This window comes from Helianthus annuus, chromosome 7 (genome assembly GCF_002127325.2).
Source record: "Helianthus annuus cultivar XRQ/B chromosome 7, HanXRQr2.0-SUNRISE, whole genome shotgun sequence".
NCBI lineage: Eukaryota > Viridiplantae > Streptophyta > Magnoliopsida > Asterales > Asteraceae > Helianthus > Helianthus annuus.
The window spans coordinates 131886606-131913371 of NC_035439.2; the positions used below are offsets into that span (position 1 = coordinate 131886606).

General features: G+C 36.2%; 2 protein-coding genes across 2 annotated transcripts; both read right to left on the reverse strand.

The window, feature by feature from the left end:
- Positions 1 to 4587: 4587 nt before the first annotated feature.
- LOC110868592 (uncharacterized protein At3g27210) lies at positions 4588 to 7743 on the reverse strand. Its single transcript, XM_022117796.2, has 3 exons — positions 7484 to 7743; positions 5326 to 5397; positions 4588 to 5097 (listed from the first exon to the last, which is right to left on the reverse strand). The coding sequence occupies exons 1-3, from the start codon at positions 7614 to 7616 to the stop codon at positions 4781 to 4783; spliced, it is 522 nt and encodes a 173-aa protein (XP_021973488.1). The 5' UTR covers positions 7617 to 7743; the 3' UTR covers positions 4588 to 4780.
- A 10850-nt stretch (positions 7744 to 18593) lies between these two features.
- On the reverse strand, positions 18594 to 24152 carry LOC110868593 (probable inactive leucine-rich repeat receptor-like protein kinase At3g03770). Its single transcript, XM_022117797.2, has 7 exons — positions 22302 to 24152; positions 22030 to 22163; positions 21521 to 21764; positions 20116 to 20327; positions 20009 to 20034; positions 19268 to 19379; positions 18594 to 19123 (listed from the first exon to the last, which is right to left on the reverse strand). Exons 1-7 carry the CDS (start codon positions 23683 to 23685, stop codon positions 18875 to 18877), a joined length of 2361 nt encoding a protein of 786 aa, XP_021973489.1. The 5' UTR covers positions 23686 to 24152; the 3' UTR covers positions 18594 to 18874.
- Positions 24153 to 26766: the final 2614 nt, after the last annotated feature.

The following is a 26766-nucleotide window of genomic DNA, read 5'->3' on the forward strand; positions in this document are numbered from 1 at the left end:
GAGAGAGAAGACGTCACCTCTTTTTTCGGGAGCATGGGTTACAGGGCCTGACGACGTGACAGAAAGTAACTGAAAAGGCGCCTGTTTATCTCCGACAAGATAGGGACATCAGACAGTCACATCAACACCTTTTCCAAGACGCCAAAACTTCCAGCAGAAGGAAACAATAAGTGCCATGCGCGATGCGCCATGCGTCCATTTGGCTCAACTTTTTCAAGTTGCCAAAACCCACGCGCCATGCGCCGTGCGTCCATTTGGCTCAACTTTTTCAAGTTGCCAAAACCCATGCGCCATGCGCCGTGCGTTCATTTGACTCAACTTTTTCCAACTTGCCAAAACCCATGCGCCGTGCGTCCATTTGGCTCAACTTTTTCAAGTTGCCAAAACCCATGCGCCGTGCGTCCGTTTGGCTCAAATTTTTCCAAATGACCAGAACCCATACAACCCACCATAAAAAACCACTACTCTCATAAGTCCAGAATCCCTCCTAGACGATCAACTCAACTAAAAGGCACACTGGACTGGGGGGACTTGAAGAGGTATGGTCCCAATTCCCTGCCTACATGACAGGGACCACACCACTTTGGAGCATACAGGGCGTCCACATTAGCGAAGCAATCCAGAAGCTTCTAGAAACTTCTGGAAGATCTACAGGTGGCACCAAAGATGCTCTATCCGACATAAAGGACAACACGTGTCACCACTCGCAGAACGCCACATAGGCCTGCGGCAAATCAGGGAGCAGAGCTGACAACACCGGTACGAGGTCTCCAGCGTGGGCAAATGTAAGAACGCCACGTGTATCAGTACACCTGCCGTGACAGAGCAGACCAAGAGGATATTCCCCTTGGTCGGACAGCTGGCACGCGCCCACAGCTGGCACAGCTGCTCCTTCCTTCTTCACCCTCCGGCTATAAATAGGACCCTTCATCATTCTTCAGGATCTTTTGGCTCTTTTTCTCTGACACTATACACACACTGTTTATTTCTCTCAGAACAGTACTTATTCTTACGCCGGAGCCTGGTTAAGATGGAAATCCCCTTTCTCCCCCTCTTAACGAGACTGACGGTGGTTACTGTTTTGCAGGTTTCGAGCCATTGTCACGAGTAAGGAAAGAGGTTGAACCCATAAAAGAAATAACCCCATCGGTTAACCTTGGTGTTAATCGTTGTTTCATCATATCGTTAAATCTATTTTTTTGTCCTGCGGGACTCGAACCCTCAATCTCATGGAGAGAGACACATTATCATCACACCTTTGACTAGGGCTGTAAACGAACCGAACGTTCAGCGAACAGTTCGTGAACCGTTCGGCGGGAAGTTCGTTTATGTTCGTTCGATTAGCTTAACGAACGAACACGAACAAAAAATTTCGTTCGGTTAGCTTAGCGAACGAACACGAACACATGTTTCGTTCGTTCGACTGCGTTCGTGAACGTTCGGTAATATGTTTGTTTACGTTTGTTCATGTTTGTTCGTGTTCGTTTTCTTATATTAAAAAAATAAGTAATAAATCTTTTATCTAAACATATTGAAAACTTGAAACCCTGTCTTTTTCTAAGTTAGCTAAAATTTGGACACTCGAATACATTTTTTGGGATAATTATGTTTAGGTTAGTTAACATTGATTTATCATTTAGTGGTGTAGTAGACTTCTTGTGTTTTGATTTATCATTTGATGGTTGCATTTAACTACTTATATCCAATGTTTAAGGATAACAATGTTTTTTATTTTTTATTTTCAAGTTAAATGTTCGTTTACATTCGTTGTTATTTGCTTGCGTTCGTTTGTGTTCGAGACCAGTGTTCACGAACTGTTCGTGAACAACTGAATTTCCTTAACGAACGAACACGAACATAAACTTATGTTCGGTATGCGTTCGTGAACAGTTCGCGGACATGTTAATTTTCTTAACGAACGAACACGAACATGGCCTTGTTCGTGTTCGTTCGGTTCGTTTACAGCCCTACCTTTGACACTAACTTAAATATAAACCTTTTTGTCCTCCACAGGACTCGAACCTTTAATTTCATAAAAAGAGACACACTATCATCACACCTTCATACCACTAGCTTGAAATTTAAAACTATGTTATAAGATAATTGGAAAGAAAAAAAAACTAATAAAGAATCATCTTTGCCTTAAATTCTTAGTAGGTAAACCAGGCAAAAACCCATTCAAGGACAGTTTTATTAAATTTGAGGATGATACCTCATTAGTAACTTTGAAAGAAACCTAGTTAGAAAACACAAGATATATCGATTCGCACTTGGTCTAGTGACATTTGATTTTATCTTTCATCAAAGCGGTGTAAGTTCAAGTATTATAAAGGTAGATTATAGAAGTATTCGCCCTTAAAAAAAACGAGAATATAGTAAACAAGGGCGTAGCTTTCAAGGGGCCGGGAGGGGCACCCGACCCCCCAAACTTTTCGCTCAGTAGTGTTATGTATGTACGTTTCGTGTAGAAGTTTTTAGGTATATACGTTTTCGACCCCCCGGTTTTATAAAAAAAATTACTTATATAGAATTTTTAGGTTCGGTGACTTCCGACCCCCCGATACAATTTTCAAGATTCGCTAAATGACTGGAAAATAGTGTAACGCGTGTTTTCTTTGCATGATGTAAGTTAGCATGATATAACGTCATGAAGTAAGTTCTTTTTATGTGGAGATGACAACTAAATAAATTCGCTAGGTTCTTGCTTAAACGAATTTGTTGACAACTTTTGTACAAGTCAACAGTAAAAAGATATTAAAGTAAATATGTACAAGCAATATTTTAAATATCGATTTGAACCGGCTGGTAATACCGGTTATACCAGCTACCATTTATTGTTCCGGGACGGTTGAGCCCGGTATAAATAGGGTTCCGATATAGTCTTCGAATCGCCGGTATATCTAGTAATACTGATTCATACCGGTCTACCGGTTTAATCCCATGTTAAATATTTGAGTTTAAAATAACGATAATAGCGAATTTCATCTTTTACGTGATAGTGAACTTGATGGATTCAACACTCAAATACCATAAATCTATTGTAGACTTTTATTTAATAAGACTTTGTTGAAAAAATTAATTTTCGATTATGGAATCATGTAGTTTTTGGATTATTTTTAAGTTGAAATTGTGTTTTTATGGAATTATATGGTTAGCTAACTAATCCAGTTGAACCGTCTAGTAAAACACGGTACAATTGGTTAAACGGTTTCTAAGCCTAACCATTAAAAAACGGGTTTTAAAACATTGTGTACAAGTCATAAATAAACATATTATTAAAGTAAATATTAAAACACTAGATTAGAACCCCGTGTATTACACGGGCTGAATAAATGTGAATTTCTATACTAAATAGTAAAATAAATATATCTTTAAAAACTTTGTTTATTACATGGATTGAATACATATAATTTTATATACTAAAAAATAAAAAGTTATATCTTTAAAACCCCTTGTATTGTTGCACAGGTTGAATAAATATAATTTTATAAATCAAATAATGAAAAAAAAACTAAATAATAAATTATTTATATATTTAAAAAACCCCGTGTATTGTACGGGTTGAATAAATCTAATTTTATATATCAAATAATAAAAAAAAAGTTATATTTTTAAAAACTCATGTATTACACAGGTTGTATAAATGTAATTTTGTATAATAATTTATAAAAAAAATTATATCTTTAAAAAACCCCGTGTATTACACGGGTTGAATTTATATATCAAATAATAAAAAATTATATTTTTAAATACCTCATGCATTACACGGGTTGGATAAATGTAATTTTGTATAGTAAATGATAAAAAAAAATTATATCTTAAAAAACCCCGTGTGTTACACGGGTTGAATAAATGTAATTTTATATAGTAAATAATAAAAACTTACATCTTTAAAAAACCTCGTGTAGTACACGAATTGAGTTCTGATTAATTTCAGATTTTGATTTTCTGCATTTTCTCTCTTATTAAATAATAATAATTTTTCTCTCCTTAAAATTACATCTTAAGTCATATTCTTATTTTTATAAAACATGTTTAAAAAATATATAATATTTTATTTAAAATAAATATATTTAAAACATTTACTGATTATAAAGAGTTAAATATATTTAAAACATATTACTGATTATAAAGAGTCATAGACAATTTAAATATGTTACCTAAATTTGGATGTAAAAGTATAAACGTAAATATTAAAATAAAATCTCTCTACGATATAATAAAATTATAATGTAACCTATTCCTATATATAAGGAAATATATTATAAAAATAATAATTTAATATTAATAGTATATTTTCTAAATAAGTTTTTAATCTATACTATATCTCTATGTATATCTCATAATTATATATATTAAATTGTATATCTCTACGTATATCTCATAAATAATTATTTAATTTTAAATAATTATTTAATTTTAATAGGCTAAAAAATAGATGGCTTCAATGAGTGACATGTGTCTCCAAAATGGTTTCTTTTATTATATAGTATAGATTGTGTACTATGATCTATGCCTTAAGCGAGTTCTAATAATAAAAATCGCATGAGTCACAAACATTAACACTTGAGGCGACGATTCACACCCTTAGCTACAACACGGATATGCATATTTATATTCATAAATTCAAAATCAAGGTGCAACTGTCTTAACATAATTACTAGATGTCCAAGATACGACGACTTCATATTTCTATACGTTCACAAGTAGAGTTCAAGAAATGGTTCATGACCGTTGATCAGTCAGGGTCACAAACTCACGACTCAGGCTTTCTTTCTTCTCATTTCTGTCTGTAGTTCTGTACCTTCGGTATGCAACCATGCGCCTGCACAATCTCCACCCATCTCCCCCTCTTTGGCTTTAATCCACCACCACGAACTGCCACCGCTTCAAGGCTCCCTACCGCCCCATTTTCATCGTCACAAGCATGACCCTCTCTTTGGCTTTCATTGAAAAGTTCGGAAAGTCTCTTTTTCTTCTTTAACGGGCTTGGAGGTGGTTGAAGCAGGGTCACGGAAGGCTTGCCAGGTGCACCACCCTTCATTTGTGGCGCGAAGTTATGGTGTAATGGAGTGTTGCCTCTTGATGGTGTGAATTCTGAATATATAGCAATTTGATTCAGAACACCAAATAAGAACAAGCAAATAAATAAATAAATAAAAATTAATTAACTTTTGATCAAAATGTGTGAAAAAAGGTGTATAAGAGCTAAGAGCAGAGCTAAAAGGGATTGAATAAACTTCTGTTTTTATAAGAGGAGTAGAAGATACCTTCATTAGTGTCACTAGTAATATATATGTATATGTAATTACATTAATTTCTTACCTCCATTAACACTCATGAAATCAGATTCACAATCCGAGTCTAACCAAGCTTGGGAATCGAAAAACGTCTCTTCTGCAAGGTGAAAAAAGAAAAATATATCAAAAAGTCGAGCGACAGGTTTTGAAATGATTAAGAATATTAGCAATATGACACATTCATGATGTGTTTACAAGCTTATAAACATTATTTCAACGAAATATATTATTTCAGTAATAACCTCATTTTTTTTTAAATTTAGAATGTTGTATGCATTAGTAGTACACTTTAGACAACTTTCAACCCTGTTCCCTTTTTAGCTAATTTGTTTAATGTTTAATATTACACATTTGACTCAAACATAGCCTGTATCAAGTCAATCAAAAGTGACAAGTCTCAAATTATATAGAATAGTGATGACACCATATATATAGCAGCATATATCTTCTGAAGCACCTCTATAACAGTGCTTAATTATTTGGCCCTTCACCATGACTTGAACTAATGTGCTACGCGCGTAAAGTTATTAATAGCGAATAGCGGACGATAGTGACAAGCTACCTATATGTTATGTAGCAATAATGATGAAATAGCGGACGCTATTTTATGTTTAGTGGCACACTAGGAGAAAGTTTTAAAATATTTTATATGTATATTATATCCAAATACGCTGTTTTATACGTATGCTTAACAAAATACCTAAAATCTTGCTAGTTTATGCCCTATAAAATTCCACTATTTAATATAAAAGCAGAAAAAAAAAACAAAAAAAAAACTAAAATCCCGTTATTTGCCCTATGGAGGCGCAAAATCAAATAGCGACACATGAGTGCTGCGCTACGCTATTCGCTATAGCGCTGGCTAGGAACGCGGTTAATAACTAATTAACTATGGCTACGCGACAGCATATCGCATCTAGACTGCTCAACACGTATGTTTTATTATTCACGTATTATATGAAAATATATAGGTGTTAGGCGAGATAACAAAGGGGTGTTCATTTTATAAACCAAGAATGATAATTGCGAACCGCATAATGCATTTGTCTATTTTTCTTTAAGTGTGATAGAGAAAACGCAATCGCCTTTTCCCACTATCTCATTAAAGCTCTCACACTTCTCAACATAAAATTGGTTCTAAAAGACATGATGATCATACAACCATAATAACACACTCCGGAAAAAAACAACATTATTTTGTAATTTATATAGTCTTAAATTGAATGGTCGGTGGGGTTTCCCACCTACCATTCTTACCCCTAAACTTTTAATAAATTACAATTTAGCCTTAGATTTCTAATTCATTTTAAAAACTTTTAGTTTTTTAGTTTTTCTAATCTTTTGGCAAATGACAATTTCAACCTTTTACTTCTAATTCATTTTAATTTTTTTGGTTTTTTCACTTCACATCCTTAAACTTTTGACTTAAAACACTATTAACCCTCATCTTTAAGTAAGTTAAACACTCATTGACCCACAAATCTTTTATTTATTACTATATATTTTAAAAGGCATGATCGTGGTTCCGGCAATGCCATTTTCACTTGAGCCCCCTACTTTATAGATTTTATACATCCAACCCCTATCTTTCAGTAAGTAAGTGACATGTTGACTTTTGGTAATTGTCAACTTTGACACCCAATTTTTTCTACTTAATAACTTTACACCTCATCTTCTCTGATATTTTAATTCTTTTGTTTAAATTACTTTTATAACCTTACGAGACATTGTACTCTTCCTTATCTATGTCTAACCACGTTAATGTCACAAACTTAAAGTGTGTGACAAAGTAAAAAAGGTCATGTCACGCGTACGGGCACCACAAGTTAATATCATTGGTGTAACGAAGTCGCAAACGTGATGTTGCCGCCCAACGCGCGACATGGATAAATATCTAGTTCTCTACAATAAAACAAAAATACCCACAAAAGGTCATAAACAAGTAACCATAAAAGCTACAGTATGAATAAACAAATAAACCAAAAAGACCCACCAATGTCACAAAACCCCAGATGTTAAATAACATTTCTACACTAAAATTCCAATAAACCAGAAACCCATTTAATCAGAACACTAAAGCTACAATATAAACCAAAAAAAGAAAACTCTAAAAATACCAACAATCAAATAAAAAAAAACCCTAAAAAGCAAAATAAAGACATAGTATGAAAGAAAATCCATACCAACATCACAGTGAGGTTTAAGAGCAACATGGTGATTGATGATCGGAAGTTTTTCTTTGATTGGGGTCCGGGATGAGACGTGTACCTTCATTGTAGATGAATATTTGTGATGTGATGAAATACAGGCACCCATATTTTTTTTGTGTAAGGTGAGTGTTGTAACGGTGATTATATATTGATGTTATGCGATTATGAAGGTGAAAAAAGAGGGTGAAATGATATAGGGATGAAGTGGAGAATAGTGATTGAAGGGGTTGAGGGAGGGAGGGCATGATTAAAGTTTGTATCAATTTGTAAAGTTTTTTCCATATTGGTTTCGTTTTGGATTTAAAGCTAAAAGCCAAAATAAAAGGCAATTAAAAAGTTTTTTTCTTTTTTGATTGTTTATTTATATAAATTATTATGGACCATGCTAATCACACACGCCAAAATAATTTTCACACCCCTAAGCGCTCCGCTTTGGCCAAAGCGCGGCGCTTAGGGCGACAAAAGGTGATACGAGGTTTCGAATGACTGACTGAGTGACAGACTGACAGACATAAAGTGTGACTAGGTTTCAGTGAGCCCGTGAACCCTAAGCGCCGCGCTATGGCCAAAGCGCGGCGCTTCGATCCCACATTCTGGCTTTAAATCACTGGCCAGACAACGGATTCATCACTCGAATTGTTTTCTGTCGATCTTCTTTGCTCTATTAGTTAAATTTTTTGAAAAAACGATGTCGTGGTTCAGTAACTATCTTTTCGGTGATTATTCTGACGAGTCGGTTGTTCCTGATTCTTACGAGGGGACCGCTATTTCTGACTCGTTTGAGAAACCGGTGTCGTCCAACTTGAGGGAGACAGAGGTTGTCTCTGGCATTCGTTATCGTGATAACACGGTGCAGCTGGATTTGAATACCCCTGTGGAGGACCCTTACGCACAACAAGGTTATTCGAATTTCGGTTACGGTGGCGAGTATAGCTTTGTACAGCAGGAGTGTTATCCAAACGAAAGTTACGGTTGTCAACAAGGTTATTCGAATTTCGGTTACGGTGGCGAGCAAAGCTTTGTACAGCAGGAGTGTTATCCAACCCAGAGTTACGGTTGTGAACAAAGCTTTGAACATCAAGTCTATTCGAATGTCGGTGACGATGGTGAGCCGGAGGATGTGTCTGTTGACGAGGAAGGTTGTTACCCGGTTACATTTTCGTTTGATACAACGCAGACCTTTTCGTCACGTAAAGAGATGGTGCGTTGGGTACAAGACACGGCAAAAGACAATGGTTACCTCATTGTGACAAAGAGGTCGAATAAAAGAGGAGAGAATTACAAGATTTGGTTTCAATGTACTTTTGGTGGGGAGCATAAGAGTGTAGCTACACAGAGGAAAACGGGTAGCAAGAAAATAGGCTGCCCGTTCGAGATGATCGGGTTTTCGGAATCATCCGGAAGTGTTTGGAGGATCGAGGTGACGAAGGCGAAGCATAACCACACTCCTATTGAAAACTTCGAGGGTCACGCGTATGCGAGAAGGCTTTCTTCGGAGGACAAAAAACTGGTTAAGGAGTTGGCAGAGCAAGATATTCGCAACCAAAGTATTTGGCGAACGCTGACAAAAAACAATCCGGCTAGAAAGCTTATTCCGAAAGATATACACAACGCTGTTCAGAAGATCAACGCCGAAAAAAATGTAGGTAACTCTCCGATGCAAAAACTTGAAAACATTCTTATCGAAAAAAATTACACTTATTACATGCGCACGAATGAGATATCGAACGAAGTTGAAGACGTCTTCTTTGTTCACGAAAAATCATTCACTATGTGGTGTGCCTTCCCGCATGTGCTAATGATTGACGCCACATACAAAACGAACATGTACAACCTGCCATTTGTTCAGGTCGTAGGCATGACGTCGACAAACAAATCGTTTACGGCTGCTTGTGCTGTAATTTCCGCCGAGAAGTCAGAGAACTACCTATGGGTGTTGCAGAGGATCAAGTCTATGCTGGCAGGATGTATGGAACCGCGCGTGATTTTAACAGACAGGGATTTTGCGCTAATGAACGCGTGTGAACAAGTTTTTCCAAAAGCGCATAAGTATCTTTGTCGGTTCCATATTCAACAAAATATTAATAAGAACAGCAAGAGGAAATTCTCTGACAAGGAGTGGAAAGAATTCGTACGTACATTTTGGACATTGTGCGAATCTACGACCGAGGAAATTTACATGTATAACTTGGAAAACTTTGAAGCACAGCTGAAAGAGGCTGACCGTGAACGTGAGTATTTCTTACATAATTATGTTCAAATTTTATATAATAACAAAAACTGACTATTTACGTTTTTTAATTTTAGAGGTTTATGATTACATGAAGAAATCCTGGTTGGATCCGTACCGTGAAAAGTTTGTATCTTGCTGGATTAACCAAACTATCAACTTTCGCCAGACTACGACCAACAGGGTTGAGAGCATGCATGCAACATTAAAAAGTCACTTTCCAAGTCATCGCAACACACTGGATAAACTTGTACTGTATGTTGATCATGTTGTTGCTAAACAATACGCCGAGATTAGAAGTACCTTTGAAACAAGCCTCCGAAAAGTGATGACGCACCACAAGAAGCAGCCCATGCTTGCATATATTCTCAGAAAGGTTTCAATATATGCGATTGAGCTTTTGAGTATCGAACTAAAGCGTAAGGAAGACGGGTTGAGAGCCTACGGTGCAAGTTGTGGTTGCCAACTTTTTACCAGCTGTGGTTTGCCATGTGCCTGTCGTTTGGAAAAGTTGGAAAATAAAGGTAATTATTATTTTTGAACTTTCTCGTTATGATTATGCCACCTAATTTGTTTTCATCCACAGGTCAGCAAATCCGGATCACACACATAGACGTGTTTTGGAAGAAGCTTGACTTCAAGCCTGCCAGGAATAAAATAGAGGATATTGATGTAGACGCGGAATTTGAAAAATTGAAAAAACAGATCGATCCAACACCCCCTCAAGTGAAAAGGAGCTTCTTTGAAAAGTTTCAGCAAATCCTCAATCCAGGGGACAGTAACAAAAAACCTCCTGCTGTTCTGAAGAAAACTCGTGGTCGACCAACATTGAAAAGGCAGGAAGAAAGAAAGGCTGAAGCTGCTAGACAAAGCTCTTACAATCCGTCAGAAGAAACTTGGGTCGATGCCTCAGACGATCTTCCCCGTCACAGCTCGTACGTATCAGCCGAAGATTCTTGCAGAGGAAAGAATACCAAACCGCTCAACCTACACCCTGATTTCCCGAATATCAAGCTCGGTCCTAAGACGGATATAGCGATCCGCAACTACGCATCTCAGATTCCCAACGTGATCCATCCATACATCGTTAAAATAAAGGACGTGAAACCAGATGGTCATTGTGGATTTAGATCGGTGGCTGTTGGGTTAGGATTGAAACAAAATTCATATTTGAAGATCCGGGAACAGCTTTTAAAGGAGTTACGTATGCACGAATCGCTTTGGAGGCAGGTTTTCGATCCGGAAAATGTAGGACATTATGATGAGCTGGTTAAACGGATCGATTTCAAGGGGGTGGGACGAGCAGATATCGAAAATTACATGACGATGCCTGAGACGGGGTTTCTTATTGCCCAACGATACGGTGTGATTGTTCACACCTTCGACATTCGTGGGAGCGATACAATTTTCCCTATGCTGGGCGGCCCAAACGAAGCTGATGAACCTCACCTGGTAGTTGCGGTTGTGTTTGTCGACAAGGGTCATTTCATACATGTAGAGCTTGGAGGTTCTTATCCAATGCCTCCCCCAAACCTACTATGGACAGCGAACAGAACAGAGCGCGCAGCAGGCTGGCATACATTATACAGGGATCAGATCGACACGTACGAAATGCTTACGTATCGTGCCCCCGACCTTAATGCAACCCCATATGTTCACGATGTATCTTAAATGTGTTTAATAATAATCACGTTTGTGTTCGTGTATCCTAAATGTGTTTAATAATAACCACGTTTGTGTTTGTTCAATATACGCGTTACATCACGTTAAAAACCGAATGTCACCGACACGACCCAATCGGATTCAATACGCACTTGTACGACCCGAAAAGACAACATACATCATAATACTACAATTAATGAAAAATTAAGTCATGTTCATGTACGGTAGGCGGCTGTTACACATAACACTTCTCACAGGAGTACTTGTGATTTCAAACCTAAATGACACGAGATAACGGAATAAGACATCACACGTAACCGATTTGATCCGAAACTTGCCGTATAGTCCATATATATTAAAAAATGATGTATAAAAGAAAAAACGGCAAATTTAGACTATTTATAGACCCGTTTGTTAATTAAATACAATTTTAAAAAATTTAAAAAAACACCAAAACGCCCCGCTATGACCATAACGCAGCGTTTTGGACCCAAAGCGCCGCGCTATGGCCATAGCGGGGCGCTTCGGTCCCTCGTTATACCCTGAAGCGGGGCATCTTCCCCCTCACTTCACCCAAACAACAAAACACACACACACAGTGCGATTACACACACTCGAGCCATTTTCGTTGATTTTCCGAGGTTTTCAGCCGCATAAAGGTTAGATCTAAAGCCCTTTATCTTTAGTGTATCATTTCATTCAATTATATGGCTTGATTGTTGTTGTTTTGAGGTTGATCCGCTGCCATTGTTGTTGCTGTTCTTCAGAACGAAGAACCAAAGCGCCGCGCCTAGGCCATAGCGGGGCGCTTTGGTTCATGTTGATTTTTTTTTTATTTGTTTTATTAAATAATCTGTTTAATTATTATTATTAGTTTATTAATTTTAATTATTATTTGTTGTTTAATTTTTAATATTTGTTTAATAATTATTAATATTTGTTTAATTATTAATATTTGTTTAGTTATTATTATTTAATTATTATTTGTTTAATAATTATTATTTGTTTAATTATTATTATTTAATTATTATTTGTTTAATAATTATTATTTGTTTATTTATTATTAGTTTATTAATATTTGTTTAATTATTATAATTTAATTTTTATTTGTTTAATAATTATTATTTGTTTATTTATTATTATTTAATTATTATTTGTTTAATAATTATTATTTGTTTATTTATTATTAGTTTATTAATATTTGTTTAATTAGTTTATTAATATTTGTTTAATAATTATTATTTGTTTATTTATTATTATTTAATTATTATTTGTTTAATAATTATTATTTGTTTATTTATTATTAGTTTATTAATATTTGTTTAATTATTATAATTTAATTTTTATTTGTTTAATAATTATTATTTGTTTATTTATTATTGTTTAGTTATTATTATTTGTTTAATAATTATTATTTGTTTATTTATTATTAGTTTATTAATATTTGTTTAATTAGTTTATTAATATTTGTTTAATAATTATTATTTGTTTAATTATTATAATTTAATTTTTATTTGTTTAATAATTATTATTTGTTTATTTATTATTATTTAATTATTATTTGTTTAATTATTAATATTTGTTTAATTGATCAACGTGCAGGGATGGATTTATCCGATGAGGAGATTGAGCATATTGATGAGGGAGTGGAGGGGGGCGAGGAGGAGCCGGAGTGTCCGTATCTTCAGTTTCCGGTGGGCTCACGGGCGAGAGGGAGATGCGCTAGGTTGCGCACTATACCGATTGGGGAGCACGTAGGTATAGACTGGGAGCTGCTAGCTACCGTGGGGGAGATCGAGCGGGCGCGAGAGATAGTTGGGCTAGATACTCCTTGGTCGCGCCTATTTCAGTTGGCGATGGAGGACTCGTACCCGGAGCTTACGTACGAGTTTTGCTCTACGTTTACATACGCGCCGCATCCGGCGGATTACATGGAGGACCCTTTATTTCCGGTACACGAGGTTACCTTCCGTCTGGCCGGTCAGCAGTTTGAGATGAGTGTGCGGGAGTTTGCTGTCCACACAGGTTTGTACACTGAGCCTGAGCTTGATACTGATTTGTATACGCAGGCTGTTACGATGATGGACAGGCAGACGCTTATTAGTTTCTGGAGGGCCATTTCCAGGGTTCCCTTTGGGAAATCCTGGCAAAAGGCCACCACCATTGTAGATCCCTTGTACCGATACCTGCACCAGGTGATAGCGTCGACTATCGTGCCGCGGGGGTCCAGCAAGGAGAAGGTCAACCTTAGTGACCTTTTCTTTCTTTACTGCCTACTACGCCGCCAGCCCTGCGATCTAGCAGCCAGCCTGGCAGAGTACTTTGCTACTGCATACCACCGGCAGCTCCGCGGGTTTCTTCACACTGGCTCGTTTATCACTGCCATTGCACGATCGCTAGGGATCGTGCCCGAGCTAGATCCGCTGCTGTCCGATCCAGTCCCGTCATCTAGGTTGGGCCGCGCGTCAGTATCCGCTATGCAGATCACCCGTACCTTTGATGTCGGTCTGCGGTTCAGGGGTGCTGACGGGCTGATTTTTCAGCCAGAGGAGTTGCCGGAGGTCATCCCGGTTGTTATCGAGGCGAGGCCTGGGATCTTAGCCCCTCCTGATGTTCAGCAGGCCGCTCGGCGGGCTCAGCGACGGGCTCTGGGCATCGATGAGCCTGAGGATCAGCCTGAGGGTCAGGCTCAGGCTCAGGCTCAGGCTCAGGCTCAGCCTCAGCCTCAGCCTCAGCCTCAGCCTCAGCCTCAGGCTCAGGATGATCCGGCGCAGGAGGACCGGGTCGAGGAGGTCCACGTACCACCAGTTGAGCCAGCTCCTGAGCCTCCACAGTACCCGCAGCACGTTTACGCTGACCTACCTCCGGTAGCGCGTGAGGTGGCTCGGGACTTCGACCGGCGCCTCAGACGTCAGGGCGCACTCATTGAGTGGATGGTCGAGACGCTCGTTGAGCTACGAGAGCTCGCTGCGTTGCCTCCACGTCCCCTCCCACCGTCCCCACCGCACGAGGATTAGTACATTTAGTTTGTTTGTTTAGTGTTTTGTTATGTATTATTATTGACTCAGTTGTACCTTTTTGTTGTGTATTGTATGTACAAACTGATATATATATATATATATATATTGCAGTTAATCTTCTATTTACATCACGTTGGTTATGGATTGTTTACGTTTAATGCTTTCTGTATATTTTATTTAACGTGTTCGCTTTATTTAACGCTCGTTCAACTTATTATATACACCTTCTGTAAAAATAACGACGTAACGACGTAATTATAAAACAACGTTAATTTAATAAAATAACGACATTTTAATTCAAAAAAGGCAACATTCAATCATTCAAAAACAAATTCCCATTCATAACGGCAAATATCACATAAAAATTTTTTACTTCAAAAATATCTACCATACTAATTCAACCAAAAATCCCTACAAAACTAACCAAAATCAACCCAAATAATCCCCACCCCAAGTCCCAAGCCGTTTGTCTTTTTGCAAACCCAAAGCGCCCCGCTATGGCCAAAGCGGGGCGCTTTGGCTTGGTCAACAGACAAGGACTGACAGAAGTCAGTCCTTGTCTGTTGACCAAAGCCAAAGCGCCCCGCTTTGGCCATAGCGGGGCGCTTTGGGTGTGCAAAAAGACAAACGGCGTGTGCGAATAGACCTAGCCATTATTATATTGGGTTACACTTACACATGTGTTTCACGGTGAGGACGTGCAGTTTATTAAGAAACCTAAAACTAAAATATTAAAAATAAAAAATAAAAAATTTCTCTCTGTGTGGGTGGAGGGGGGAGGGGGGGGGGGAGGGGGGCGATATTCAAACCTGGTGGCTTGGATACGTGGCAACGGCATACCATTAAGCCATGATCAATTTGTTGTTTGCCACCTGGTGGCTTAGATACGTGGCAACGTCGTACCATTAAGCCATGATCATTTGTTGTTTGCCACCTGGTGGCTTAGATACGTGGCAACGTCGTAACATTAAGCCATGATCATTTGTTGTTTGTCACCTGGTGGCTTAGATACGTGGCAACGTCGTACCATTAAGCCATGATCATTTGTTGTCTGCCACCTGGTGGCTCAGATACGTGGCAACGTCGTACCATTAAGCCATGATCATTTGTTGTATACCAAACTCGGTATCTTGTTTTTATGTTTTAGATATGATCTGAAAAGGTTGACTTAAATTATATGGTTAAAGATTTGAATGTCTATTGTATGTAATGCTTTAACTTAGATATCAATTATTTAAAGGATTATGTTTGATTAAATTCTTAGGAGGTTAGCCATGAAAAAAACCTAATGAACAAAGATTTATAATAAGTTTGAGGATGATAGCTCATTAATAAGTTTTTACATATGGGATAAAATAATAAACAAGAGAAAACATACTTAAGTAAGTAAGTTTGGTTATGTCGCCTTTGATATAACCATTCTTAAGTTAATTAATGCATCTTTGTTACCATCTTGTAGGACTCTAGGTGCCTCTTTTCGTGAAGTATACCACAAGGTGTGTTAGTACTTCTAAACCAAACATATTCTAACTTTATTTCATAAAATTCCACGTGTGAATAATATATCCAATTTGATATCGACCCATAAATAATAAATTCTTTTTCTTTAAAACGAACTTATAAGCTTGTTTTGGATAGGTTCGTAGAATGTAAACTCATGTCTTCGTACATTGAAGGTAGTCGAATATTATTCCATTTATGACATATTTTGATTTTTGATTCATATCTCTATTTAATGACAATTTAATAATAAGATTATTATATCATATGCATCCTGATTTTTTTTAATTCGTGTAAGGATTTATTTAATAACTGTGTTTAATACCATCAATACATTTTGAGCTAATTGACTATGGATGTGAGAAAACATTTGAAATTAGTGTTCCAGAGATCTACTTAATAGGGGGAGGGGAGGGGAGGGGAGGGAAAATGGTGTTCCAGAGATCCACTTAAGAGGGGGAGGGGAGGGAAAATGGGGTTTTTTTTGCCTGAAAATAGTCTTTCCAATTTGGAAAGACATGGAGGGGAGGGGAGGGGAGGGGAGGGAAGGGGAGGGATTTTTAACTCGGGAACACACCTGTGTTGAGTGATAGTAATTCAATACAACTTACGTCATCATAAAAACAAATATTTGAGCTCGTTGTAAACAAAAAGAAAAATATTAATTAGTATTGAGGTTTCATCTTGCATTTAATACCATTCGAAAATCAGAAATAATAGGAAACAAATTAATATCTAATAATATAAAGTTACTATGTGATAATTTAATTTGAGAATTTAGAGTATAAATAGTACGCCTCGTTTGCGGTATGCGCATATAATTTATATATGTGTGGGCGCTCAGGGGGCAAAAGTGAAAGTGCACTAATTTTAACGCACTTGGTATAAATAGTATGATGATGATGATGATGATGATGATGATGATGATGATGGAGAGTATAAATAGGGATTGACTGAGTTAAAATAAGTGCCAATGTGGATAACGCACTTGATAGAGACATATATATTTTAAAAGAGATGTAGGAATAGTTTAGTTCGTTAATGGTTTACGATAAAAAAGGTTTACAATATAAATAGGTTGTATATTATAGATGATGGGGCGGTACAAAATCAACTTTATTAAAGAATTACTATAAGTCTATAAAACTATTTTCAACATATACAAATCCTAGTGGCGGCAATAGTTGTTTTCACCCATTGGGTGAAATGGACGGTGGAGGTAATAGTGTCAGGCAGATCCTAGTGGCGGCAATAGTTGTTTTCACCCATTGGGTGAAATAGGCGGTGGAGGTAATAGTGCCAGGCAGCTGCCTGGCACTCTCCTATTGGCCCAACAAATTTACGATTTTATCCCGCTTTAAAATTACGATTTTGCCATCAGTGTAAAATTATGTTTTTGTCCCCACTTAAAAATAAAATTACGCTTTTACTCCCAGCTAAAAATTTCAATTTTTCCCTTCGCTTAAAATTACGACTTTGCCCCGTTTAAATTTACAGTTTTGCCATTAGTTTTTCCCCCTTATAATTACGATTTTTCTATCAGTTCAAAATTATGTTTCTGCCCCGACTTAAAAATATATTTACGCTTTTGCTCTCAGGTAAAAATTTCAATTTTGCCCGCGGTTCAAAATTACGATTTTGCTCTGTTTAAATTTACAGTTTTGCCATTAGTTTTTTTTCTTCATAGCCACGTTACGATTTTGCCCTCAAATTAAATTTACATTTTCTCCATCGTTTTTGTTTCTTTTCCTGGTTAAATTACAATTTTTACCCCAGTGTAAAATTACATTCATGCCGGCAGCTGCCTGACACTACCCCATTGGTCCATTTAATTTACGATTTTATCCCTTAATAAAAATTATTATTTCGCCATCAGTTCAAAATTACGTTTGTCCCATCGTTTTAGTTTTTTTCGCAAAAGTAGAGAACGTTTTTTAATTGGTTGACTCGGTTTAATTTTATTCCCTGTCAATGGGTTGCCTAACACTCGCTCATTAGTCCTGAAAAATTGCAGTTTTGCCCTGAGCCGAAAAAAACGGTCTTATCATCGTTTTAGTTTTTTTACTAACAAAATTATAATAGTGTTTTTTTAATTGATTGAGAATTATTCGGTTATCGCCCCACAACGCGAGCAGAGCATCACCTAGTAAGTCTATAAATAGATGATGAGGCGGTACAAAATCAACGAATTACTATAAGTCTGTAACCAAAAAGTAACTAATTATAATCTATTGGGCTAATGTGTTTGTTGGGTTTTGGAGTCCTTTGCTTATTGGGCTAAAGTGGCGACAAGGAGAACAAAGGAGAATGGGCCGGCCTAGTTGACTAATTTTGTGGGTCCATATTTTTTTTACTTGTATAGCAAAGAATTAACCCTAGTTAATCTCTTGTAATCTTTGAGCATCTTAAAGAAACCATATTTGCAGTTGTGGACGTAGGTTTCACATCAAGACTGAACCATGTTATATTGTCGTTTTCATTTATTTTATGATGTCGCGTGACAATCGTTTTTGTGTGTTAGATTGCTTCCGTTGCGTATCACTTGATTCGTCCTAAAAAAGATTTTAGATGAAAATTAGAAAAAGAGAAAAAGTATCAATGTTTCAATATTGTCATATGACATGAAAACTCAGGTTAATAGTTAGGTTACTTTGGTTAAGAGAAAATAAACTTGCATTAGTTTTATTAAGTATAATGCTAAAGAACTTATTAAAAGAATTTAGAAATTTACAACTTGTTACAAGAATGGTCAACTAAAACATGAAGATGGTCAACTGTTTATAAACAGTTAAATATGTGACCTAAAATATGAATGAATTTTTATTTTTAACTTGCATATGCTACAACTACCACTACAAATAAGACGACTTTCACCGATTTGTATCTACTACTCTTATTCTTATTTCTATTGAATTTTCGTCGGTAAAAGTTTGTTTTCTAGCAGTGTACTAATTAAGTTGTTTTGAAGCTCGTGTCATAAGCTGCACCTTCTGATTTCTGTTCGGACTCCGCTGTGGCCTGTACTTGAGCCGCATACTGCAAGTTCCAGAGTACATCTTCAAACGACGGCCGGTTTGTGGGTTCTATAGATATGCATTTGTTGGTGATCGATATCACAATCGATAATGATTCTTGTGAGCACGTTGTTAACACCGTTGGATCCACAATTCTTTGCCTGCCATCTTGGCTTCCAAAAGATTTCTGACACATAATTAAACAAAATAAAAAATAAAATAAAAATAAAATCACATTTTTTTCAAAGATTTTTGTTGTATAAACGTAAGCGCATCCCCAATGGCGGATGTGGACGGATGCCAAACCCACAGTCAATGGGATATCGCGTACCATTTCATTAAGCAGAAATGCTTCGCCTTTTCCTGTAACGATTGGCCCGACAAGTGCTTCAAGCAAAATGAAACCGAAATCATAAACGTCGTCAGCCAACTTTTTCATATGCCTGCAACATTTGAATTCATACATCACGATATAATCAATATACTACTCTCGTATACGCATTGGGGATTGAATAAGAATGTAACCAACTTTGACCCGATTTCTATTTCAGGTAACCAACTTTATTTTTTTGAACGGCCAACAAACTCAATCCCGAGCACTCTCGGGGCACCCACTGGACAAACGGAGTACTCCGAGAGTAACCCGAATCCACCACCAATTCCGGGGAAAACCCGGTAACCCACCCGCCCGTAGGCACGACGGTGAAATTACCGGTAAAACCCGTTTGGCTCAAGGATCCAACCCAGGTTTCCCTGGGTCTCCTATCATTGCCCACCAGTACCCCACTCTGCACCAAGTGGGAGTCGAACCTGCATCTCACAAGAGAAATACAAGTCCTCCACCACTTGATCTAGAGATCATTGGCGTAACCAACTTTATTCTTCTTTATAAAACGTCTTAAAAAACCAATATGCACATACATAACAATAGTCTTTTTATTTAAAAATGTTGGTAAAAATAATCAAAACACATGTATTGGACTGTTGGTTACCTTTCTTTAGGAACTTTTTTTTTTCACAAACATATTTATTTTAACAAAAAATTAACCAAGAAGAGGTGTTTGTATGTTACCATGATTTTGGACCATCTCCTTTTACCTACATCAAGATATAATTCATGTCAGGACAAAATATGATCCAAAAATCATGTCAAAAGAAAAAAAAAGAATGAAAAAGAACCTCAAGTTGTTCTAATTCCTCTGTGATTATGGACATTCCGTAGTCACTTAGCTTTGCAATACGATGTTCATCGAGTAAAATATTATTCGTTCTTAACCGATTGCTTGAAGAAGCGGGGATTACACCCGTATGCAAAAAGTGTACTGCCTTTGCAGTTCCAATCAGCACTGCTAACCGATCCGACCATTTGAGAATCTGATCTGAAGAACACTCTGCAGATATCATTGCAAACAGTACTTGAAGTTGTTAACCATGGTCAAAATATGAACCTATTGTCAATCAATTTCTACTTTAGGAATGTTTTTTTCAAATTTAGTTTTAAGGCCTTTATTATAGTTTTATTGGCAAAGTGCATGATATATAGTTTATAGGAACAAGCTTGACATATTTTTTTCCCAATTTTAGCAACTAATTTTCGATTAGGTACTAAATAGGGCTGTAAACGAACCAAACGTTCGGGGAACAGTTCGTGAATCGTTCGGCGGGAAGTTCGTTTGTGTTCGTTCGTTTATTAAACAAATGAACACGAACAAGAAATTTCGTTCGTTTAGTTAAACGAACAAACATGAACATAGGTCACATTCGTTCGTTTATGTTCGTGAACGTTCGGTAACGTGTATGTTTGTGTTCGATAGATCATTAATGTTTTTAGTTTTTATATTTATTTAAATACTTCAAAATTCCGACAAATTAAATATTTAGTATGTGTCAGTGTATTATATATTTTGTTCATGAACGATTATTTGTGTTCGTTTGTTTCCATTTGTGTTCATGAATATTAGTTTGTGTCCATTTGTGTTCGTCAACGTTTGTTTATGTTCGTTGCCTAAAATTAACAAACAGACACAAACGAACACGAACAAGTTCATTTCCTTAACAAACGAACACGAACATAAAATCTCGTTCGATAAGTGTTCGTGAACAGTTCGCGAACACATATATTTTCTAACACACGAACAATGTCTTTTTCGTGTTCGTTCGGTTCGTTTACAGCCCTAGTACTAAACATAAACCAAGTTACATTTTATATTACTGATTTGTAGCAACCATGTTATATCGTAATATTGACCGCGTAGCATATGATTGGTTAATCTGTTAGCCGGTCAAAATCTGTTCAATGTAACATTTTATTTGTTATATTATTTTATATATAACACTTGGCATCTAATGTGACCTTTAATAATTATTTAAAAAAAAGATCATTTTTCAAACTTATAAATACTTTTTTTTAATTTCTTTTCACATATGTATTTTTGCATATGTGGCATCTGATGTGACAGCTGGCATGACATCAACCAGTGGAACATCAACAGTTTACATATAAAATCAGTTAAGACGTTGTTAGTTGCTAAAATCGGTTTAAGTTATATCTAGTGTCTAACTAAGAGCACATTGAGTCATTTACCCGAGAGATGAGCGCGAAAATTTCCATTAGATATATACTCATGCACAAGGAAGACTTTGCTGGAAGTCGAATCTTCTAAACCCGAATCATTAATGCAATAACCCAAAAATCCAACAAGATGTGGGTATCGAAGCTTTGATAGAAGATCTAATCGAACTTTTAAGTTTCGAACTGAATATTTTTTAAATAACGAGAGAGATCGTATAGCGATATAGCTTCCGTTTTGCAGTCTTCCCTTGTAAACCTGAAAAAACAGGATGTTTCAAATGACTACAAGTTTTGACTTTTGAAGTCAATCCTAATAGTTTAAAGATTCAAAGTTATACATATATTGTTATGCGTTTCGCATGTATATTCTTCTACGAGAAGTACGGTATTATAACATTAACGGGCTTGTCAAGTTATTACAGAAAATTGCTAGATGTGAACCAATTTTAAGTTTTACATTTAGTTCGTTTGACCTCAAAAGTCAAAACTTGCAGATTTGTTCAGGAACAAACTAACAATACCTTTCCTATCGACCCTTCGCCTAGAAACATCAATTCGGAAAAATTGTTAGTGGCTTCGATTAATTCTTCGATAGAAAACACACGACAGGACGGCGCAACGTGTGTCCCTAATTTAGATGCTTCCGATATGATCCCTGTAAAGAAAATTCGAAAAACAAAATAATGTTTGGCTATTGAAAACTGATTATTATGAATTTAAATATATATAATCTGATAATTAAATAGCTATAATAAGTTAATGTAATTAAAAAAAAAAAAAAAAAAAAACTTACTAGCATTTGCAAGAGCTTCAGAAGAGATTCCAGAAGGTAAAATATCCTGAATAACTTTTGGCACTGTGTGCTGTAGAACAACAGTCTCTCTTCGATGTTTTCTTTTGCGAAAAATTAACCGAACAAACGCAACTATAACTAGAAACATCACCATTATACCAATAACTACAATTACGATCCAAACAGCACGGCCCAATGATCGTTTCTTCTTCTTGACATTTTCTTTGCAAATATCTAAACTTGGTTGTTCATGACCCGTAACCAAGCAATTTCCATCGAACTTCACGACCCGTTTATTGCTAGAATTCGTGTCCAAACAAGACGGTAGACTACCCGTAAACCGATTTCTCGAAATATCAACAAATCCAAGATTTTCTCCACATTTGATGATATTATAAAGTGACCCACTTAACATATTGGATCCAAGATTCAGGTAACTAATGTTCCACAACGAAAACAGCCCGAATGGCGGCGGGCCCACCAACGAGTTGTAAGATAGATCAAGGCGTTGCAAGTGATTAAGTTTACCAAACTCTTTAGGAATTTGACCCTTAAATGAGTTATTACTTAATAGAACAGTAGTAACTCCTTTAGGCAATAATGGAAGTTGAGATTCAAAACAATTATCCCTTAAGTCCAGTAAATTTAAACTCGATAACGCGGTTAAATCCGGTAGTTCACCGGTGAGTTTATTGTGAGATAAACAAACATCAGTGAGTGTTGTGAGTTTTGTAACAGAAGATGGAAAATGACCCTTTAATCGGTTGTTCTTCAAGCTAAGAACGGTGAGATTCGACAACGAATTAAACGAATTTGGGACGCTTTCGTTAAAGAAGTTTCCATCTAATGTTAAACTATGAAGCTTTATGAGTCTTGAAATTTGATTTGGTATAGAACCAAACATGAAATTTGAACTCATGTCCAAATCTTCAAGTGAAGATAACCTATGAATTTTATCAGGAAGTGGGCCCCAAAGTCCTAAAGAAACTAAACTAAGAACTCTTAAACTATTAAATCTTGCTAATGTAACTACCAATGAATCAATGGAGAAAGTTTGTGATAAAGTTTTGTTTTCTATTGCATACCCATGAAACTCACTAACCTTAGAGACTTTATCACCCATTATTTTGAGCTCAATGACTGAATCATCTTCTTCACATTTGATGATGACATGTGGGTTGTTTGAATGTGAACCCATGTTACAAAAATTACCATTAAAATTTTCCCAACTGTTTAATTGTGAAGGGTACTCTAAATGCTTCCTGACTTGAAGAAGAAGAAGTTGGGTTTGAATTTGTTGTAGTTGATGTGTGTTTGAGATAAAGAAACCCCATGAAAGAAATAGTGTGAATAACAACATATTTGAGTGGTAGTAGCACCCCATTTGATAGATGGTTTTGACACAAAATGTTTCTTTAATGAAGGTTTAACACAGTTTTCTTGAAACTAACAAGACCCATTTCAAGATTCTAAAAAATTTGAATCAAAATAGCACAAGAAATAAGATTAAAGATTAAAAAAAAAAACTATGAAAGAGAGTGTATGAACGATAACAGTATGAGCAGTAGCACACCATGTGACAGAAAAACTTTGACTCTAAATCTTTTTTTAATGAAAGTTTAACACAGTTTTCTTGAAACTTTTCAAGATTCTGAAAATTTTGAGTCAGAATGGCATAAAAAATGAGATAAAGACAAGATCACAAGGGACATGTGTAGTATTAGATTAAAGTTTTGAACTTTAAAGTTGAAGATTACTTATAAATGAATTTGGCTATGGGTGATTATAAAATATGGAAATGGAAGCGAAAGATTTGTATGGGGATACAGTGAAGTTAGTTAAAAAGAGAATGTTTGGGGAAACTAGTTTTAGAGAGGACGTTAAAGACAAAAGTACAAAAGAAACAAGCATAGGAAAGACAAGACAGAGGGACAGTATGGTTTGGTTGTGGGATAATTAATGCACCTGTCTATGTTTGTATATAAAACAAGGGATTCATGTGGTGCCTATTTTATATTTCATACTAGGGTTTGTTCATATTCTCGTATTAGAGGGGACGGGGCGGTCCCGTTATCGGGCTTGAGCACGCGTGATCGGCCTTGAGCACACCGCCGCCGCACATGTGATAACGCGTAACAAGTTTAACGCGTTAACCATATAACGCGTTGAAAAGTTTAAAAAATGACCGTTGCACATGATGACCTTTGGTTTTGGGAGGGAGTGATAGAATCCATCACTAGTGATTCCACCCCTAGTCCATTTCTATCACCAGTGATGGAAATATGGTTGATGACATGGCATTAGTTGATTGGGTAGTGGGAGTGATGAAATCCATCACTAGTGATTCCACCCATAGTCCCCTTAGTAATATTGTCCGTTTGATTTATGTAAAACTCATGGATTTGTTTTTATGATTTTCTCAACTTCATAGAAAATCATCATTATAGATTGCTTTCTTCGAGTATGATCTTTTTATATACCTAAGTGTTTTTAGTAAAATGACAAGTGTTTATATGAGGTTTGGAAGTGTTTTGGTTTTCATGGAATTCACTACCCAAGGTAGCGGACTCTAAAAACTCTGAGTGACAAGCGAACTCCTCGAATACGTTGACATGACAAAACTCAAGAAATGAATCTTCTTATTTGACTGGCTCCTTATAGCTCAAAATAAGTTCAAAGACCTTCTAGTAACGTTTATGATTTTTTCTAGACCACTCAGAAATTAAAGAAAAATCGTTCAAACATGTCTAACAGCGGAGTTCTTCTCTCATCCACGGTCAATACGTCTAAAACGTGTTAATAGTATTTATGATGTGACCTTCCTTGTTAACTCAACATACGAAGTTCTTCTCTCATTCACATTCACAGTCAATACGTCTAAAATACGTTGATAGTATTTATGATGTGACTTGTTAACTCAACATATTTAATGCATAACCATGATGTTGGATATCATTGTTAGTAGAAAAGTCAGATTTAACATAAGGCATCACATGCATGAACATGATGGGATACTTACGTATATGCCCAACAATATACAAAAGTATAGGTAAAAGTAATGTTAACGTGAGTTTTATGAATAAAAGATGTGACATGAAGTGGTGTAAAAGAGGTGGGTAGTTGGAATCACAGGATAAGAAATAAAGTGGTGAAGAATTTAATGAAAGCTTCCGCCATTGTTGCAAGGAAGAACAAGAAGGGTAATAACGATGGATTGTGATTGTGAATTTGTGGGACCACTTGTTTTGTTTTGTTTAGTTATTTTTGTAAAAACAAATAAACAATTTTGTTTTGTTTATTTATTTTTGTAAAAACAAATAAACAATGATATACATTCATCATTGATGGGGGCATTTGCAGGGTAATATTTTTAAAGTTTGAGAAAAGACAAATGGGACATTGATGTAGAATGGTGCTAATTGACCAACTGACGGGAACAAAAGAAAGCTGGCAACAAGATAGACTACAAAAAATCGAAAAAAATGTTTTTAGGAAAATAATTTTTACTACAAATGAGAATACATAAAACTATTTAGTATATGTATCTACTTTAGTTTATCTTATTATCAATATATCTCTTGTAATATACAAACATCATATCTTGTAATTTTCTCAAAAATAAATCAACACCTTAATTTGTTATTGAAAAAAGGAAAGGCATTTTCTTATGACAAGGAATATGAACTTCAAATTAACTAATTTGTTGGTTGGTTTGGCTTATTTAAGCTACATGTATCTTATAGGAGTGATAATTTTCTAACACGCTATGAAAATAATTAAATTGGGTTATCATATCTAATTGGTCTAATATAGAACATAACGTTGTGTTCGGTTGCCTGTTAATTGTTTAGAATGACATGTTTATCCCGTTTAATTAAACATATCGACCCATTAACCCATTTTCCACAACAAATCAATCTGTTGACACGTTTACAACTTGATTGGATACAGTGGCGAAGCTTGAGATTTCCGACCGGGGGGTCGAAAACGTATATACCCAAAAATTTCTATAAAACCGGGGGGGGGGGGTCGAAAATGTATATACCCAAAAATTTCTATACGAAAACTACATACTCTCCACTACTGAGCGAAAAGTTCGGGGGGTCGGCCGCCCCCACTATCCTTCGCCCATGATTGGATACCAACCCGTTCGACACCTTTAGATAAAAGGGTTGAACGGATCATATTCGGGTTACACAATTTAAAATGTTTATAGCTTATGTTTTTTTACATGAATAAAAATATTGGTTGTGTTCGGATTGAACAATCCGACCCCACCAACGTATAAGATCGAGTTACAAGGCTATTTGGTAACTCTAGATATTAGCAGTGGGTCTCTTTGGATAACGTGTTAAGATGATTAATTTTTCTTGTGAGTTTTTGATAGTTGATGTTATGTATGAGTTAAATTCATTCCTTGATGTACATAACTAGATGAAATGGGTTAGGAATATAATCTTGTCAT